This window comes from Eschrichtius robustus, chromosome 3, assembly GCF_028021215.1.
Source record: "Eschrichtius robustus isolate mEscRob2 chromosome 3, mEscRob2.pri, whole genome shotgun sequence".
Taxonomy (NCBI): Eukaryota; Metazoa; Chordata; class Mammalia; order Artiodactyla; family Eschrichtiidae; genus Eschrichtius; species Eschrichtius robustus.
In genome coordinates this window covers 99,349,519-99,368,227 of record NC_090826.1, presented here as the reverse complement: position 1 = coordinate 99,368,227, position 18,709 = coordinate 99,349,519, and the positions used below count along the sequence as shown (strand labels likewise).

The window sequence follows — 18,709 nt, the reverse complement described above, 5'->3', positions numbered from 1 at the left end:
AATGTAGATCAATGAAAGACAATAGAGAATCCTGAAATAAACTCACATAATTTTGGTCAGTTGATTTTCAACAAGAGTTCCAATGCAATTCAATGGGGAAAGGATAATCTTTTCAACAAATGGTGCTGGAAAAATCAGGTGTCTATATGAAAAACAAACAAACAACCTAGACCCTCTCCTCATGCCAAATAAAAAATTAACTCAAAATGGATCAAAGATCTAAATGTAAGAAGTAAAATTATAAAACTTCTAGAAGGAAACAGAACTTGGGTTAGGCAAAGATTTCTTCAAAAGCATGATCAATAAAAGAAAAAAACTGATAGATTGGACTTCTTAAAATGTTTGCTCTTCAAAAGTTATCATTAACAAAATGGAAAGATAAGCCAAATGACTGCAGGTCATTTATCTCTTAAAGTTTGGTATCCAGAACTTATAAAGAACTCTTATAACTCAGTAATAATAGGACAAAGAACTCAATTAAAACATGGACAAAGGATTTGAAGAGTCACTTCCTCAAAGAAGGTTTATGAATTAGCTATCAAAGAAGGCACATGAAAAGATACTCAACATCATTAGTCATTGGGAAAACCCAAATTAGAACCACAGTGTGATACTACTTTATATCCACTAGAATGGCTATACTCATATAGACTGACAATATCAGGTGTTGGCAAGAATGTAGAGAAAATGCGTATATTGCTACCAGGCATTTAAAATAGTATAGCTACTTTGGAAAACAGTTGTGTAGTTAAACATATACTTACCACATGATCCATCAATTCCATTCCTAGGTATTTACCCAAGAGCAATGGAAATGTATGTCTATACAAAGACTTGTATGAAAGTGTTCGTAGCAATATTATTCACAATAGCAAAAAATTTGAAACAGTCCAAAGATAGGTGAATGAATAAATAAACTGTGATATATCCACATAATGGAACACTTCTTAGCACTAAAAAGGAACAAAGTATAAGTACATGCAACAACATAAATGAACCTCAAATACTTTATGCCAAGTGCAAGAAACCAGACGCAAAAGACAACATATTGGGGACTTCCTTGGTGGCACAGTGGTTAAGAATCCGCCTGCCAATGCAGGGGATATGGGTTTGAGCCCTGGTCCGGGAAGATCCCACATGCCGCGGAGCAACTAAACCTGTGCGCCACAACTACTGAGCCTGCGCTCTAGAACCTGTGAGCCACAACTACTGAAGTCCGCGTGCCTAGAGCCCATGCTCTGCAACAAAGAGAAGCCACTGCAATGTGAAGCCCGCGCACTGCAACAAAGAGTAGCCCCCGCTTGCCACTAGAGAAAGCCCACGTGCAGCAACGAAGACCCAACACAGCCAAAAAATAAATTAAAAAAAAAAAAAAAGACGACATACTGGGGACTGCCCTAGTTGCGCAGTGGTTAAGACTCTGCACTCCCAATGCAGGCGGCCCGGGTTCAATCCCTAGCCAGGGAACTAGATCCCATACACATGCCGCAACTAAGAGTTTGCATGCCACAACTAAGGAGCCGACAAGTCGCAACTAAGGAGCCTGCCTGCCGCAACTAAAGGAGCCCACCTGCCACAACTAAGACCTGGCACAACCAAATAAATAAATAAATATTTAAAAAAATAAATTATCATCAATACTTACAGTTGAGCCAAGGAGTGTATTATATTTCCTTAAAAAAAAAAAGCATATTGTATGATTCCATTTATATGAAATTTATGAAATAGGTAAAACTATAGACACAAAAGGCAGATCAGTGGTTCCCTGGGGCTGTGGGTAGGAGTGGAGATTGACTGCAAACAGGCGTGAGGGAACTTTTTATGGTGATGGTTGCACAACTGTATAAATTTAGTAAAAATCATTGAACTGTATACTTAAAATGGTAAATTTTGTGATATATAAAGTATACGTCAGTAAAACTGTAAAATATATTATTTAATTAAATATAAATATACATTTAATAAGTATGTAATATGTATATACTGCAATATTTGCAAATCATTTTTAGCCCCAGTAAAGCCTTGCCTGAAAAACAATCATTTTTACTTATAGGTAGAAATTTATATATTTTCCCCTCACCTAAATATCAAAACCAGTTGACAATTCAACTCTATCAAAATATCCAACTGAGTAGAATGGCTGTGTAACCTTACATTATTGTTTGTGGATAGGCAGTTTAAGCTGGGTGTTACCAAACAGGATAAAAATTAAGGTTTTAGGGGGGAAATTTTATGCTCCAACAATTTGGATAATATCCCACTTAAATAACATTAGTGTTATATGAATTGGGAGAGCGCTGGAATTTGTGGCTGTTTTTGCTAGGGTTTTACAAGTGATGAAGGTTATGTACAGATATTCTCTCTCCGTCTCTCTGTTACAGTCTCTATTTGTGATTCTCTCAGCTGGAGCCAGCAAACATAAAGGGCTTTAGGGGTTTTCTTCCTCAGACTTCAACAATGTGTCTTGATAACTTACTTAACCTAATGAACAGTGACACTTAAATATATATATATATTTTTAAACCTTCTTTTATTCTTACAAATTTATTATGCAAATTTTCAAATGTTGTATGAATCTTACCAGTAAAATGACAAATTGTAAAGCTGTTTTAGCAGGAACTATTTTGGCTACTTTCCACATAACTACAACAGGAATGGCTGTAGGTCTAGAGCTGTGCAATTTGTTAAAGCTGGAAGCTATTAGAAGTGCAGTAGAAAAAGATCACATAAATCTCTTCAGGCTATGAATTTGCTTTAGATGTTTCATCAGTATTGATTGCTTTTACAGATTTTTTTAATCTACTGAATGAATTCAGTATACAGTAACTGTGATAGTAATAGTAAAAAATTAGAACAGCATGTTTTCATGATTTTTGACTTGTTCTTCATTACCTAGGTGTAGCTTTGGTTCAATAAACATTTTGTTTTAGTCACCAAACAAGAAAAAGATTGTGTATCTTTCATCTACTATAGAAATTGTTGGTTTTTAAATTTTTATGATAGAAAATATTTCATACCTTTTAAATATTCCATAGCATCCTGTTTCAGTCATTCTTGTGTCTCACATTTGTTTATTATCCATCAAGAAGTTTTATAGAAAGTATTTTTTTTTTTTTAAACAATGGAGATGTTGCTCTGTTTTTAAATTTTATTTATTTATTTATGGCTGTGTTGGGTCTTCGTCTCCGTGCGAGGGCTTTCTCTAGCTGTGGCAAGTGGGGGCCACTCTTCACCGCGGTGCGCGGGCCTCTCACTATCGCGGCCTCTCTTGTTGCGGAGCACAGGCTCCAGACGCGCAGGCTCAGTAATTGTGGCTCACGGGCCTAGTTGCTCCGCGGCATGTGGGATCTTCCCAGACCAGGGCTCGAACCCGTGTCCCCTGCATTAGCAGGCAGATTCTCAACCACTGCGCCACCAGGGAAGCCCCCACATCTTCTTTATCCATTCATCTGTCAGTGGACATTTAGGTTGCTTCCATGTCTTGGCTATTGTAAATAGTGCTGCAATGAATGTTGGGGTGCATGGATCTTTTCTAATTATGGTTTTCTCTGGATATATGCCCAGGAGTGGGATTGTATATCTTCTTTGGATAAATATTCAAGTCCTTTGCACATTTTTAAATTCATCTTTTTATTATAAAAAGTATTCTTTAACATTATTATTATAGTTAGCCACTGATATTCTTGATTAATATGGTCCAAAACCATTGTGAATCTCCATGGGTTGAGAAATACCAGTATAACATATAATTTTACTCCTGAAATGAGAACATGAGGATGGGTCGTGAACGTTGCTGAGATATGGATGCTGAAGAGTCAACTAGGGTTATTCATTTGGTAAGTTACTCACATGTGTGCACAAGCCTCAGAGCACAAATGATTGAAATTTGTGCCTTAGCAAAATTATGGCTTTATAAATCATGGATGTTTAGAGATAGCACAGATGATTGAAATCATAAATATTAAATCCAAAAATATCAGTGATTTACTATAGATGTAATTGTTCTTAGTATGACACTTTACACATCAGTTAGAATAGTATTATCTAACTTTAGTTTAGGATCTAGCAATAGCTTGCTGCAATATTTCATTGAAGGTTATTTTTATTAGCATACTACCACCAAATTCTTCTAAATTTTATTATTTTTAGATTTAAATTTGAGATACTTGCCTTAAAAACAAAATCACAGAATAGAAAGTGCAGAAATATATCTATATGTATTTTGTCATTTGGTTTTTGACAAAAGCACCAATGCAGTTCAGTGGGGAAAGGAAACTCTTTTCAGCAAATGGTGCTGGAACATCTAGATGTATGAATGGGGGGAAAAATTATGAAATATTCTCATAGCATACATAAACATTAATTTGAGATAGATCATTTACCTAAATGTAAGAGCTAAAACTATTCATCTAGAAGAAAACATCTAAGAATATCTTTGAAATTTTGGGGTAGACAGAGATTTCCTAGGGCACAACAGGCACTTAACTGTAAGAGAAAAAATTCTTAATTGGCCTTTTCAAAAATTTAAAATTCTTCTCACTGATGACAGTGTTAAGAAAAATGAAAAGGCAGGCAATTCCCCAGCCGTCCAGTGGTTAGGACTCCGTGCTTTCACTGCCGTGGGCACAGGTCCGATCCCTGGTTGGGGAACTAAGATCCCGCAAGCTGTGTGGTGTGGCAAAAATAAATAAATAAATAAAAATAAAATCATCATCATTTTAAAAATAATGAAAAGGCAAACCACAAATAGGAAAAAAAATATTTCCAGTTTGTTTGGCAAAGGACTCAAATCCAGAATATATAAATATAAAATGACAACTTTAATGTAAAACATGGTCAAAAGCCTTGAACAGATACTTCAGAAAAGAAGATATTGGAATGTCCAATAAACACATAAAGAGGTGCTCACCATCGTTGGTTATCAGGGAAATGCATTATAAAATTACAAGGTATCATGCCTATCAGAATGGCTGTAATTAAAAATACTGATAGGCTTCCCTGGTGGCGCAGTGGTTGAGAATCTGCCTGCCAATGCAGGGGACACGGGTTCGAGCCCTGGTCTGGGAAGATCCCACATGCCACGGAGCAACTAGGCCCGTGAGCCACAATTACTGAGCCTGCGCGTCTGGAGCCTGTGCTCTGCAACAAGAGAGGCCGCGACAGTGAGAGGCCCGCGCACCGCGATGAAGAGCGGCCCCCACTTGCCGCGACTAGAGAAAGCCCTCGCACAGAAATGAAGACCCAACACAGCCATAAATAAATAAATAAATAAATAAAATTAAAAAAAAAAAAAAGTTAGCTGCAGGGAGGTGACATAACTATGGTTGTTAAGAATAAAACATTTCTGGTTTAAAAAAAAATACTGATAAAATATTGGTAAGAATGTGGAACATTTAGAACTCTAATACATTGCTGCTAAGAGTATATAAAATGATACAACTACTTTGTCAATTTCTTATAAAATTGAACATACACCTCACCCTATGACCCAGTTCTACTCCAACGTATACATCCAAGAGAAAAAAAATGTGTTTAGCAATAAAAAGAAAAGAACTACTGATAGAGCAAAACATGGATGAATCTTAAAAATATAGCATTGTCCAAAAGAATATATACTGAATGATTCCATTTATGTGATATTCAAGAAAAGGCAAAAGTGATCTATCGTGGTAGAAATTAGAACGGTGGTTGCCTCAGGTGGTCAGGATAGAGGTATTAACTGGAAAGGAGAACTTTCTGGGGTGATGGTGTTGCTTGTCTACTTTCTTTTCTTTTCTTTTTTTTTTAAATTTATTTTTGTCTGTGTCAGGTCTTAGTTGCGGCACCCAGGATCTTTCATTGCAGCACTTGGGCTTCTCTCTAGTTGTGGTGCACGGGTTCCAGAGCGCGCGGGCTCTGTAGTTGTGGCACTCGGGCTCAGTATTTGAAGCTCGCGGGCTTAGTTGCCCTGCGGCATATGCGATCTTAGTTCCCTGACCAGGGATCGAACCCGCATCCCCTGCATTGGAAGGAGGATTCTTAACCACTGGACCACCAGGGAAGTCCCTTGTCTATGTTTTTTAAAACTCACTGAACTGAATACTTAAGACCTGTGCATTTTACTGTTTTTAAATTATACCTCAATAAAGAAAAAAGAATCTGACTCAACATGGAAAGCACTGTTAACGTATCATGCCTCCTGATTAAATGAGATGATATATGTGAAGTTCTCAACACAATGTCTGAGTGTCAGGCAACAGCATTGATTATTATGGCCATCACTGCTTTATTATACTCTGTTACCATTTTCTCCTCCTGTTTAAGCTGTTCCAGTGTGTCCTCTTTCCTTGTAAATATTAGTTTAGTGCTTTAGAGTGTATAAGATTTGGGGATTCCTTTGTTGAGATGGGGTGAAGGTGAAGATGGTTAGGTGAGACAGTTAGGAATTAACTAATTTGAATTACTTAATACCCTGAGGACAGTTTGTGTCTTCCAGAAGAAGCCCTTGAGGGAAGAGTGGCGTAGAACATTTAAAAACAAAACAAAACCTTGTTTAGTAAATCTCTACAACTTGAGTACATGTTTAGGAATATGCTATCTGTAGCTTTTTAAAATTATTATTTCTTATTTTACAGTAAAACTGGTTTTGGTATTGTGCTGCTAAGAAAGTAGACCATGCCAGGAGGCCTTTACAAGTGCAAGGGGAATTTTAAAAATAAATCGATACATAAAAGGTAAAATCCATTCTGGCTGATCAGAAATTGAAGCCCGTAGGATGTTATGAGTCCCATCCATCAGAGAAGGTACTAGGTCTTTAGCAGCAGGCTTACATTTCTTTGGCCAGACTACTTACATTATAGCAGCATAAGTAAAAGATGAGGGAGATGGGCACTCAGTTGAGATTCTGAGTGGCATAGCAGGAGTACAGGGAGAAAAGGGAAGTGGTGTTAAAGTCTGTGACCCATACTTAGAGCACAGTGAGGCCTTTGCCTTTCCATTATATTGTACTGTGGCCCAGGTGGAAGGGTTGAGATATGAAATGCTTATCTCTTGAGGTGCTGCTCTGTAGGATGATTTGGAAAGTCATTTTCCTGAAGCACATGCCCTGTTTAGCCTCCCGTCCCTCTCCTTTTAATATAAGATCACTTTCCCTTTGCTCCTGAGGCTGCTAGGTAGTATCATGTTTTCTTTCAGTTTATTCATACAGCAGTTGTTTACTTTCTATCTGGGAACTTTCTTTAGTCTCCCTTATAATACACCTCCATGTGGAATCTTTGCATTCGGCCTGCCTGTCCAATCTCATAGAATGTGCACTGAGAAAACTAATTGGAGAGATAAATTGGTCTTGATGTGCATGACTGATCAAGAGCAAAGTACCTTAATTTCAGATGCCTACAGAGAGATTTTTCTTTAACCTCTGCTTTTAAGAGGAAGATTATAAAGCATTATCGTTACTTCAGGTCAGAATTATATTGCTTTTGGTCAAAAGCTGTTGTAAGATTTGCAAAGTAATAGAAACAAAGTAATCTAGAGATAAATTATAAAGATCAAAGCAATTCAAAATTAAAGTGAATTTGAGCGTAAGCATAGGTATGAATTTAGAGTTATAAAAGATACCATCAGACCATACATCATTATGTCTTTTTAACTATAGCTTCCAAAGTAGCTTTAATTTTTAATGTTTTTAGTGAAAAGCAAGAGACTTTGAGTAATTATTTGAGTATATTGTCCATAGTTGAATACTAGTTAAAATTGGCCCAGGCAATTTCCAGATATATCAAGAAGGTGATTCGGAGGTAATATGGAAGATCCTGCAGCACATACTAGGTACCAGCCTTGGTTTATGTCTTTGACTATATTTTATTTGCCAGTTGTTTCCAAATATGTTAACTCTGGCTTCCTTCCTTGTCTTTAGACTTGCATTTCTATCTAGTTGTGGAAATTTTTACCTGGGTATCTAATAAGTACTTCAGACACTTTAATGTGTCTCAAACTGATTTTTTTAAATTTATTTTTTAGTCTCTTCTCCAACTTACCTCTCTATCCTTATTTCTATATTTTGACTTATGGCTTTATTATTATCTTCTCTAATTAACCTTTACTCTGCTCTTTCCAAATTACCAACTCGTATTATGACCTATGAAATCTCTTTTAGATCTAGCCATCCACTCCATCCCCACTGTCACTGCTCACTGTGCACCTTCACTATCTATTCTTTTAAAAATTATTATTGTTATAAAAGTAATGAATGCTTTAAAAAAAATTCAGACCCTTTAGAAGTTTATAAAGTAAAAAATCCCGTTTCTTCTCTCCCAATTCTACTTCTCTCGCGTAACCACTGTTTCTGTGTGGTGTATATGTTGCAGGACATTTTCTATGCATTTTTAAACATACAGATATGTATGTGTAGAAATACAGGAATCTCAAATACTCTACCATCTTTTGTTTGGACCATTAAAAGAGATTCCTCAGTGGTCTCCCTGCCATCAACCCCTCTCTACTCTGGCCGTTGCCAGAGTTATCTACCTAAATAGCAAATCTTACTCTGCCTAAAGAGCTCTGCTTGTTCCCTATTGCCTATACGATAAGGACCAACCCCTTAGTATTGCGTGTATAGAAACCCTTCATAGTCTGGGCCCAGTATCTGTCTCCAACCTCGCTCCTCACCACTTCTGCCTTGTTCCTTACCTCCAGTGCTACTATTCCCTGGATTGACCAGGTCTCATGACTCCCTACCGTTGTACATATGCTCAATCTCTTCTCTACCTGACAAGTTTCTACTCATTCTTCAAGATCCTGCTCATCTGTTGCTTCCTTTGTAGAGGTGTCTTTCCCACTTTTCCCAAGCAGAGATAATGGCTCTTTCTTCTGTTTCTTTAGTACCTTAATCATATCTTTTTTTTTTTTTTTCTTTTGGTCTGTTTGTATGTCTCTCCCTTAGTTATTTGTGAGCTTTTTAAAAAGCAGGACTCTTGTCTTAGCATCATTTTATGTCTGATATTCTACTTAGCACATAACAGGCATTCAATAAATGTTTGGTAAATAGACATGTTTGTAATTTAGATCTGCATTACTATAAAGACCTATCTAAGGTAAAGAAAATAAAATTTTAGATCCCATCAAATTTTTAAGCCATTTAATATTTTGTGGGTTTTGCTACATTATGTCACTTTGGGCCTTTTAAGGACAGTAGTACAATTTCAGCATGGCCTTATTTCTTTTTTTTTTTTTTTTTTTTTTAAAGTTTAATTTTTATTTATTTATTTATTTATGGCTGTGTTGGGTCTTCGTTTCTGTGCGAGGGCTTTCTCTAGTTGTGGCAAGCGGGGGCCACTCTTCATCGCGGTGCGCGGGCCTCTCACTATCGCGGCCTCTCTTCTTGCGGAGCACAGGCTCCAGACGCGCAGGCTCAGTAGTTGTGGCTCACGGGCCTAGTTGCTCCGTGGCATGTGGGATCTTCCCAGACCAGGGCTCGAACCCGTGTCCCCTGCATTGGCAGGCAGATTCTCAACCACTGCGCCACCAGTGAAGCCCAGCATGGCCTTATTTCTTAACTGATAAAAGAACTCAGCTTTTAATGGAATACTATACTATATTTTAAATGAGTTAGATCTATATAGAGATGGGAAGAGATATACAAGATATATTGTGAAGTAAAAAGTGAGTTGTGTAACAGTTTGATACTATATTTAAGAAAAGTAGAATCAGTATGTTATGCTTAAAAAATAGAAATCCAGACAAACATAAATCAGATTATTATCTTTATTTCCTTTTTGCTTTTATTCTCCAATCTTGTAATAGATGCTTTTCTGTGTAACTCTGCAATGTTTGCATTTTTGTACTGTGAGCATGTACTTTTATAAGCAAAAAAAAAAAAAAGAGACCAAAACGAAACAAATTGCCTGTCAGTTTTTAACCTTTCATATTCTTCTTCATACAGAAGTAAAGTCTTGATAGCAGAATTTTTTTGTTTTCATTTTGTTTTGTTTTTAGTTTGCCCAGAAAGTTAGAAAATATCTTTAAGTAAAACTGAAATGTAGGTATGAGTTTGAAGACATTTTAGCTATATATGTCAGATCCAGTCAGTTACTTAGTTTAGGACCTGCTTTGGATAGTGTAATATACTAGGTGCTGAAGTAGAATATGAAGCATATGGTTTCTATTGTGTAGTGACTACAGCTTATTCTGAGTAGCAGAAATTCTTGAGTAGCACTTTGTGGAGGAGATAAAATGAATAATAATCCTATAATTACATATTTTAAGCATATTTTCTTTTTTTTTTTTTTTTTTTGTCTTTTTAGTTTATTTTATTTTTGGTTGTGTTGGGTCTTCGTTGCTGCACGCGGGCTTTCTCTAGTTGCCGTGAGCGGGGGCTCCTCTTCATTGTGGCGCACAGGCTTCTCATTGCGGTGGCTTCTCTTGTTGCGGAGCACAGGCTCTAGGCGCGTGGGCTTCAGTAATTGTGGCGCTCCGGCTCAGCAGTTGTGACTTGCGGGCTTTAGAGCACAGGCTCAGTAGTTGTGGTGCACGGGCTTAGTTGCTCTGCAGCACGTGGGATCCTCCCGGACCAGGGCTCGAACCCGTGTCCCCTGCGCTGGCAGGCAGATTCTCAACCACTGCGCCACCAGGGAAGTCCCTAAGTATATTTTCTTTAAACTGAAAATTTTTCTTTATATTTTGCGGGTGAAATTTTATTTCAGTGTCCTATTTTCAGAAACTGAAAAATAAGAATTTCTTTGAAGTCAAATTGTAGAGGACATTTGCTGGTAGGTAAGACATGATAATAAAAAATAAGGCAGCATAAGGAAACAATTTTTTAATGATTAAATAGTGAAGATTTTTAATATAAAATCCTGAAGTATTATTTCCTAATAAACGTACCGTATCTGTTTCTGAATTGTCACTTAGATTATTACTCAGTGAAAGTATAGATATATAGTTGCTATTCACAAAAGTATTTTTAGATATATTAAGTTGATACTTTTTATAATATAAGTTTTACTCAATAATTGTTAACTTAATATCTTTGCTTACCATTTGCTAAGTGGCTACCAAGATAGGGTTTAGTCTAAAGCTTCAGGGTTCTAAAACACATTGAAAATAATTTGAGATGTTTTTATCTGTAAAATAAAACAGAACACTAATCGAAAGGACTTGGTTTAAGTATTAAACCTCTCTGAAAATAAGATATTCTTTTTATGATAGAGATTCCACTGTGTTTGCTTCATTTTCTTTGCTTCCTACTGAAGAAGCTCTTAGTGCACTTGCAAAGAGCATAAGGAGTCGTGTCAGAGGTCAGCTATTTGAGTCCATTTTCCCACAGTCGCCTGGTGCGAGTGATCTTTTACTGTGTTTTAAAAAATGGACAAGGATTAAAGAGGATTAGAAAGAATATTACCCTCCTGAATATAGGCCCAAGGCACTAAGGGTAGAGAACCCAGCCAGGCAGCAAATGGGCTTTGCTTGACCAGGACACAACCTCTGCTGCATTCCTTTAAGAAACTGAATGGGAAATGTTAAGTCCCCAAACTGGATTAGTAAATAATCTCATAGCTTGTGACATCTGCTAAAATAAATTGATAAGCAGACTGCATTCTTACACTTTGAGGAGAGAGCTAGAGACATCAAGGCTAAGAGTAATTATTCTTTTTATCTTTTTGTTTTTTAATTTCAGCTTTATTGGGGTATAGGAATAAGAGTAATTCAAGATGAGCATTAAGCTCAGTAAGTGTTGGAAAGGCACATTCCATAAACAAAAAAGAAAAATTACTTTAGATGTATTAATACCATGAGTACATATGTATTGATTAATAACCTAAGGCTTAAAATTTAAAACCACTTCAATTATTTTTAGAATTCTTCCTGTTTGTAGTAGTTTTACGAAGTGTTTCACAAATTCAACTGTTTAATTTATGTTATCTTACTAGCTTGTGTAACAACCTGAGGAACTTAGAATTTGAAATGTGAGAATATATCTTTTAAGATACCTTTGGAATGTTTCTCTTTTTATATCTTATAATAGATGTTAATGTGGTTTGGACCATATGACACATAATTTGGTATCAAATTATTGAAAACCAAAGAGGTGGTTTCACACCTAGTCTAGTGGGGGAGGTGTACTCTGGCCTCAGTCTTTGGAAGACTAACTAAATATTTTTTAAAAGATTTTGTTTTAAGTTGACCACTTTAATAATAAAGATGATGTACAAGTGTAATTTGGCATCTTTCTTCATGTAATTAGTATATTTGATTAGTGCGGTAACTAATTATGCTGCTTTTGTTATGGATTATAATATTAAGGCAAGTATTTTCTTCAAGAGTTTAGAATTTAATTTCATATGTGAATAAGAATTGTTAGGTTATAACTTCTTTAACAGGCACACTCACTTATCCTTCTTTAACAGGCACACTCACTCATCTTGTACTATGCTCTCAAGTCTCAAGAGTTAAAATTGTTCAAGTTGGCCCTGTACATTGAATATGTCCTCCTATTCTTCTCCCCACCATACCCCCCAACCTGCTCATCCACATTCCACCTGTCTTTATATATCAGCTCAAATCCCAAATTCTATCAAGTGGTTTAAATCATAATTAATACCGCTTAAACACAGAATTACCATATAGCCTAGCAATTCCACTCCTAGGTAACCCAAGAGAGATGAAAACATTTGTTCACATGAAAATTCATACACAAATGTTTATTGCGGCATTATTCATAATAGCCAAAAGATGAAAACCAAATGTCCATCAGATGAAGAATGGATAAACAAATGTGGTCTGTCCATACAATGGAATATTATTCAGCCACAAAAAAGAATGGGGTACTGATACATGCTACAACATGGGTGTATGCTAAGTGAAATAAACCAGTCACAAAAGACCCTATATTATGTGATTCTGTTTGTATGAAATATCTGGAATAGGCAAATCTGTAGAGACAGAAAGTATATTAGTGGTTGCTTAGAGCTTAGGGGGATTGTGGGTGTAGAGGGAGATAACTAAAGAGTATGGGGTTTCCTTATTTTAAAATTTTTATTGAAGTATTGTTGATTTACATTGTTGTGTCAATTTCTACTGTAAAGTGATTCAGTTATACACGTATATACATTCTTTTTCATATTCTTTTCCATTATGGTTTATCACAGGATATTAAATATAGTTCCCTGTGCTATATAGTAGAAACTTGTTGTTTATCCATTCTCTATATAATAGTTTGCATCTGCTAATCCCAAACTTCCAGTTCATCCCTCCCCCACCCCCTCTCCCCTTGGCAACCATAAGTCTGTTCTCTATGTCCATGAGTCTGTTTCTGTTTCATAAAAGTTCACTTGGGTCATATTTTATTTTATTTTATTTTTATTTATTATTTTTTAAAATTTATTTTAGTTTTGGCTGTGTCGGGTCTTAGTTACGGCATGGGGGGGGATCTTTCGTTGCGGCATGCGGGCTTCTCTCTAGTTGTGGCACGCAGGCTCCAGAGCGCGTAGGCTCTGTAGTTGTGGCACGCAGGCTTAGTTTCCCCACGGCACGTGGGATCTTAGTTCCCCGACAAGGGATAGAACCCGCGTCCCCTGCATTGGAAGGCGGATTCTTAACCGCTGGACCACGAGGGAAGTCCCTGGGTCATATTTTAGATTACACATATAAGTGATATCATATGGTATTTGTCTTTCTCTTTCTGACTTACTTCACTTAGTATGATTATCTCCGGGTCCATCTATGTTGCTGCAAATGGCATTATTTCATTCTTTTTTATGGCTGAGTAGTATTCGATTGTATATATGTATAACATCTTTATCCATTCATCTGTCAGTGGACTTTTAGGTTGGCTATTGTAAATAGTGCTGCAGTGAACATTGGGATGCATGAATCTTTTCGAATTATAGTTTTCTCCAGATATATGCCCAGGAATGGGATTGCTGGATCATATGGTAACTCTATTTTTAGTTTTTTTGAGGAACCTCCATACTGTTTTCCATAGAGGCTGCACCAATATACATTTGGGGTTTCCTTTTGAAGTGATGAAAATGTTCTAAAATTGTGGTGATGGTTGCACATATCTGTGAACATACTAAAAACCATTGAATTGTGGACTTTAAATGGGTGAACTGTAAAGCATGTGAATTATATCTCAATAAAGCTGTTATTAAAAATTAAATTAAAAAATTAATACCTCCTATCCATATTCCTATATACATCTATACCTGTAGTGAAGTACTTACCATAGTCTGGTTATAATTTTTTTTTTTTTTTAATTTGGCTGCGTAGGGTCTTAGCTGCATCACATGGGATCTTCATTGCAGCATGTGGGATCTTTCCTTGTGGTGTGCAGGCCCTTCATTGTGGTGCGCGGGCTCCAGAGTGCATGGGCTCAGTAGTTGCAGCATGTGGGCTCTCTAGTTGTGATGCATGGGCTCTAGAGCACGCAGGCTCAGTAGTTGTGGCACGCGGGCTTAGTTGCCCTGAGGCATGTGGGATCTTAGTCCCCGCCCAGGGATCAAACCTGCGTCCCCTGCCTTGGAAGGTGGATTCTTAACCACTGGACCACAGGGAAGTCCCAGTATGGTTACAATTTTTAACTTAAGAAATCTGTCTTTCTCGGGAGTTCCCTGGCGGTCCAGTGATTGGGACTCTGCGCTTTCAACTGCCAGGGGCCCAGGTTCAATCCCAGGTCGGGGAACTAAGATCCCACAAGCCGCGCAGTGCGGCCGAGAAAATAGAAAAAGAAATCTGTCTTTCTCATTACCTTAGGAAGCTCTAGAGAATAGTGTTTTGGCATTCCCTGACAAGCATAGTGATTTGCACTCAGTAAATATTAATTTAATTGAACTTCTTAACAGTTAAATTCCTTCACTATAGAAGGGGAATAAAGAAAAAAAAATTGAATGTTGCCACAACATGTTATTCCAAAATTGTGTTTTATAATTTTTTACAATTATTCTTTTTTGGAAAAGTAAATAATTTCCTCCAACATAATTTCCTCAGCTTGAGTTTCCATTTGTGTTTAGTAAAGTCACACATAAGCCATTTATTACCTTATTTTTACCTATAGGAATGTTCTGATCTTTGGAATTTGCATTTATATAAGCATTTTGTCAGTAGGACCTTCATGTCATTTCACCTAGCTTAATGTTTGTTTGTTTTTTAAATCAAATTAACTTTATAAAATTTGAATCTACCCTTCTGTGGATGTTTGAATTTAGCATACTTTTTCTTTTTTTCTGTGGTGTGTCTATGTGTGTGTGTTATTTTTCTAGTATTTACTAGAGATGAAAAGTCTCATTTTACCTCCAGAACACATTCTGAAACGGGGCGATAGTGAAGCAATTGCCTATGCTTTCTTTCATCTTCAGCACTGGAAGCGAATAGAAGGTGCTCTTAATCTGTTACAGTGTACATGGGAAGGCAGTAAGTATTCTTTTCCAAATGCAACACTAATCTTTCTGACTAATTATTCCATTCACAGGCAGTCTTTTTGTAATGAGATTGTCTGAGTTTCTTTAAGGACTTGTTCAGATTGGTTTCAAAGTGAACTCAGTGGTGTTTATTGGTATACTGGTAGAAGAAACGTGTAATGTGCTTATATTAATGCCACATTTAGGAAAAGCAGAATGAGAAACTGTTTGGGTATTCTGCTATATGTTCACTTAATTTAAATATTTATAAGGAAAGAATGGAAACTTATATCCCTTCATTTATAAGTTTTTTAATGTGGCTAGCTATTGTTCTAATATTTTAAAAATTGGACTTTTTTTTTTTTTTGGTTTTGTTTTGAGATGTGTACAACATGAAACTATTTTCCTCATTACTGATATCAACTCGATTCTTTAAAATTTTTTTTAAATTGTGGTAAAATACATATAACATTAAAATTACCATTTTAAACATTTTAAAATGTACAGTTCAGTGACATACATGTACATTGTTATGCAACCATCACCATTATCCATCCCCCGAATTTTTTCATCACCCCAAAATGAAATTCTGTACCCATTAAACAATAACTCCCCATTCTTCCCTCCTCCCCAGTCCCCTGGTAACCATTCTATTTTCTGTCTCTATGAGTTTGACTACTCTAGGTATCTCATATCAGTGGAATCATACAATATTTAAGGCCGAGTAATAGTCCATCATAAGTTGTATGCAAAATTTTGTTTATCCATTCATCCATCAATGGACATTTGGGCTGTTTCTACCTTTTGACTATTGTGAATAATGCTGCTATGAACGTGGGTGCATAAATATCTGTAAAAGTTCCTGCTTTCTGTTCTTTTGGGTGTATACCTAGAAGTGGAATTGCTAGATCATATAATTTTGTGTTTAATTTTTTGAGGAACCACCATACTGTTTTCTATAGCAGCTGAACCATTTTACATTCCACTAGCAATGCACAGGGGTTTCACTTTCTTTACATCCTTGCCAATACTTGTTATTTCCTGTTTTTTTTGGTAAGAGCATCCTAATGGGTGTGGAATAGTATCTCATTTTGATTTTGATTTGCATTTCCCTAATAATTAGTAATGTTGAACATCTTTTTACGTGTTAATTGGCCATTCGTACATTTCTTTGGAGAAGTGGATTATTTTCCACTAACTACCAGATCTCTCATTTGTAACTTCTTAAAATCACCTGTCAATGAAAATTCAAAAATAAATTCAACGTTCATTCACTAAAATTGGTTAACCTCCTCAAAGTTTGCACTGAGGCACCTTTGGGTATTATAGCAAATTCACAAGAGTGCCATGGGATATTTTAAATTTTTAGTAGAAACATAACAATACACCATTCAGACTGTAGCTCTAGATAGTTCATGGTTTCAACATTAGATAGCTCTCCATTCTCTATTTTTTTCAGTGTTGTCATAGCTTTGCAAAGCTTGGTTTTGTTAGTTGCTGTGATTAAAAGCAGTACCACACAAAAGTCAGTGTGGAACAGGAAATGAGGATAGTGGTGTCCAATGTGATTCCAAGGTTCGAGAAATTATGCAGTGCCCAACAGGCTCATATATCCCATTAGGAAGAAATGATGGTTATTTAAATATAAAATAACTATTTTTTCGTTAATTTATGTGTATTTTTTTTTTTCAAATCGCTGCTAAGTTGTTAGAACAAAAACTTTTGAAGTTGATCAGACCCACTACTTAATAAGTGGAATTGTTAGATATTTCTTTCAGTGTAGGGACATTAATAGCAAATTACTGAGACACGAAGGACACCACATGTCCTTGAACCAAGAAAATTTGGGAACCTCTGCATTAACATCTTGCTGAGGGTCAGACACTGTGCTTGATACTGACAATATAAAGATTAATGAAAGCGGGACTACTAAAACTGAGGAGCTGGATGTTTTGGGGTAATTAGACTTTCTTTGGCTTTTTCTCCAGTAGTCTGTACGCTTCTCAGAACCAGGTGCTCTATCTCATTCACCTTGTATGTGTCTTCAGTGCCTAGTGTTCTGCTTGGCACATAGGAAGTTTTCAATAAGTATATGATTTATTCTGTATTTCATGAATAATCATCTTGATAAATGATTTCCTAGTGCCACTGATTTGCTCTGTGACTTTGGAAAAATCACTATATTTTATTGTAGCAAAACAAAATCCATATTTTAACAAAAGTTTTTAGAGCCAAGGACTAAGGGAAAAACAAAAACCTTATCTCAACTTTGATGGTTGAGTAGGTCAATAAGGATTTCTTCTTTAAGAAGTTTGTAGGAGTTGATGATAATCTAGATGAGAGATGGGTAAACTTTTTCTGTAAAGGGCCAGACAGTAAATATTTAGTTTTTGTGAGCCATAGTCTCTGTCACAACTACCCAACTCTTATAGCATGGAAGCAGCCTTATATAATATATAAACGAACAGGCATGGCTGTATTCTAATAAAATTTTATTTACAAAAACAGTGGGCCAGGTCTGGCCAAAGGTGATCCCTTTAGGTACTTAATTTAGATACTTTGGTGACCCCTGATCTAAATTAAGCTCACAGAAAACTTGGTGACAGCTCACATATGAAGTTAGGAGCCATTGAGAACTCTTAGGTTGCCAGTAGTTATGACTACAACAGTTATGTGATTTCCCTAAGAAGTGGAATTCACACGTGGAGAATTAAGTCTGTTGTGTTTGTGATGAGGAGACTGAGGTAAGAAGGACACAGCTAGTCTTATCATCCATTACTCCCTTTAGTTTTATTTCAGCCAGACCATTCATGATTCTCTATATGGATCTTCTCCTTATTTGTTCCTTTGCGTACTTTGTTTCTTTCATCTAAAATATCTCTCTAAAAAAGAAAATAAAACTCTGTGTGAAAATTTAATAAAAATACGTCTCCAAAATAGCTTTGATTGTAGTAGAGGATGAAAGTGAGATTGAATTGAATGTCAACATATGTATTTTATTTTTCACTCAGCTTTTAGAATGATTCCATACCCACTAGAGAAAGGCCATCTATTTTATCCTTATCCCAGCTGCACAGAGACTGCTGATAGAGAGCTATTACCTCGTAAGTAAATATTCAAGTTTTCCTAAACTTAAAATTAGTTGTGAGATTGTTTTTCATAGTATTTTCCCATTTTAAAAGTACCTCTGGTTGAAATTCAGGATGCTGTATAAATACTATTTTAGCCACTTCTTGGATATAGTTGCATAATTTAGTTCATTCCTGAATATTTTTTGGGTAAAACCCTTCATTTTTTGGGTAAAACCCTTCATTGCTAGATGCAATGAAGGACAC

General features: G+C 36.2%; 1 protein-coding gene across 14 annotated transcripts in view; it reads left to right on the top strand.

The window, feature by feature from the left end:
- Positions 1-18,709, top strand: part of ST7L (suppression of tumorigenicity 7 like) — a 90,527-nt gene that overhangs the window by 37,864 nt on the left and 33,954 nt on the right. For 8 of the 14 annotated variants that reach the window (XR_011073561.1, XM_068540499.1, XM_068540500.1 and 5 more), the window contains 2 exons: positions 15,237-15,387; positions 18,386-18,478. The exons of 4 other annotated variants lie outside the window; for them this stretch is intronic. Coding sequence is in view for 8 of the 10 variants with exons in the window: in XM_068540499.1 (XP_068396600.1) it covers positions 15,237-15,387; positions 18,386-18,478 (244 nt within the window). In the remaining 2 variants the exon portion in view is untranslated. The remainder of the gene's footprint in view (positions 1-15,236; positions 15,388-18,385; positions 18,479-18,709) is intronic. 2 more of the 14 variants (XR_011073565.1, XM_068540502.1) reach the window with 2 other exon arrangements.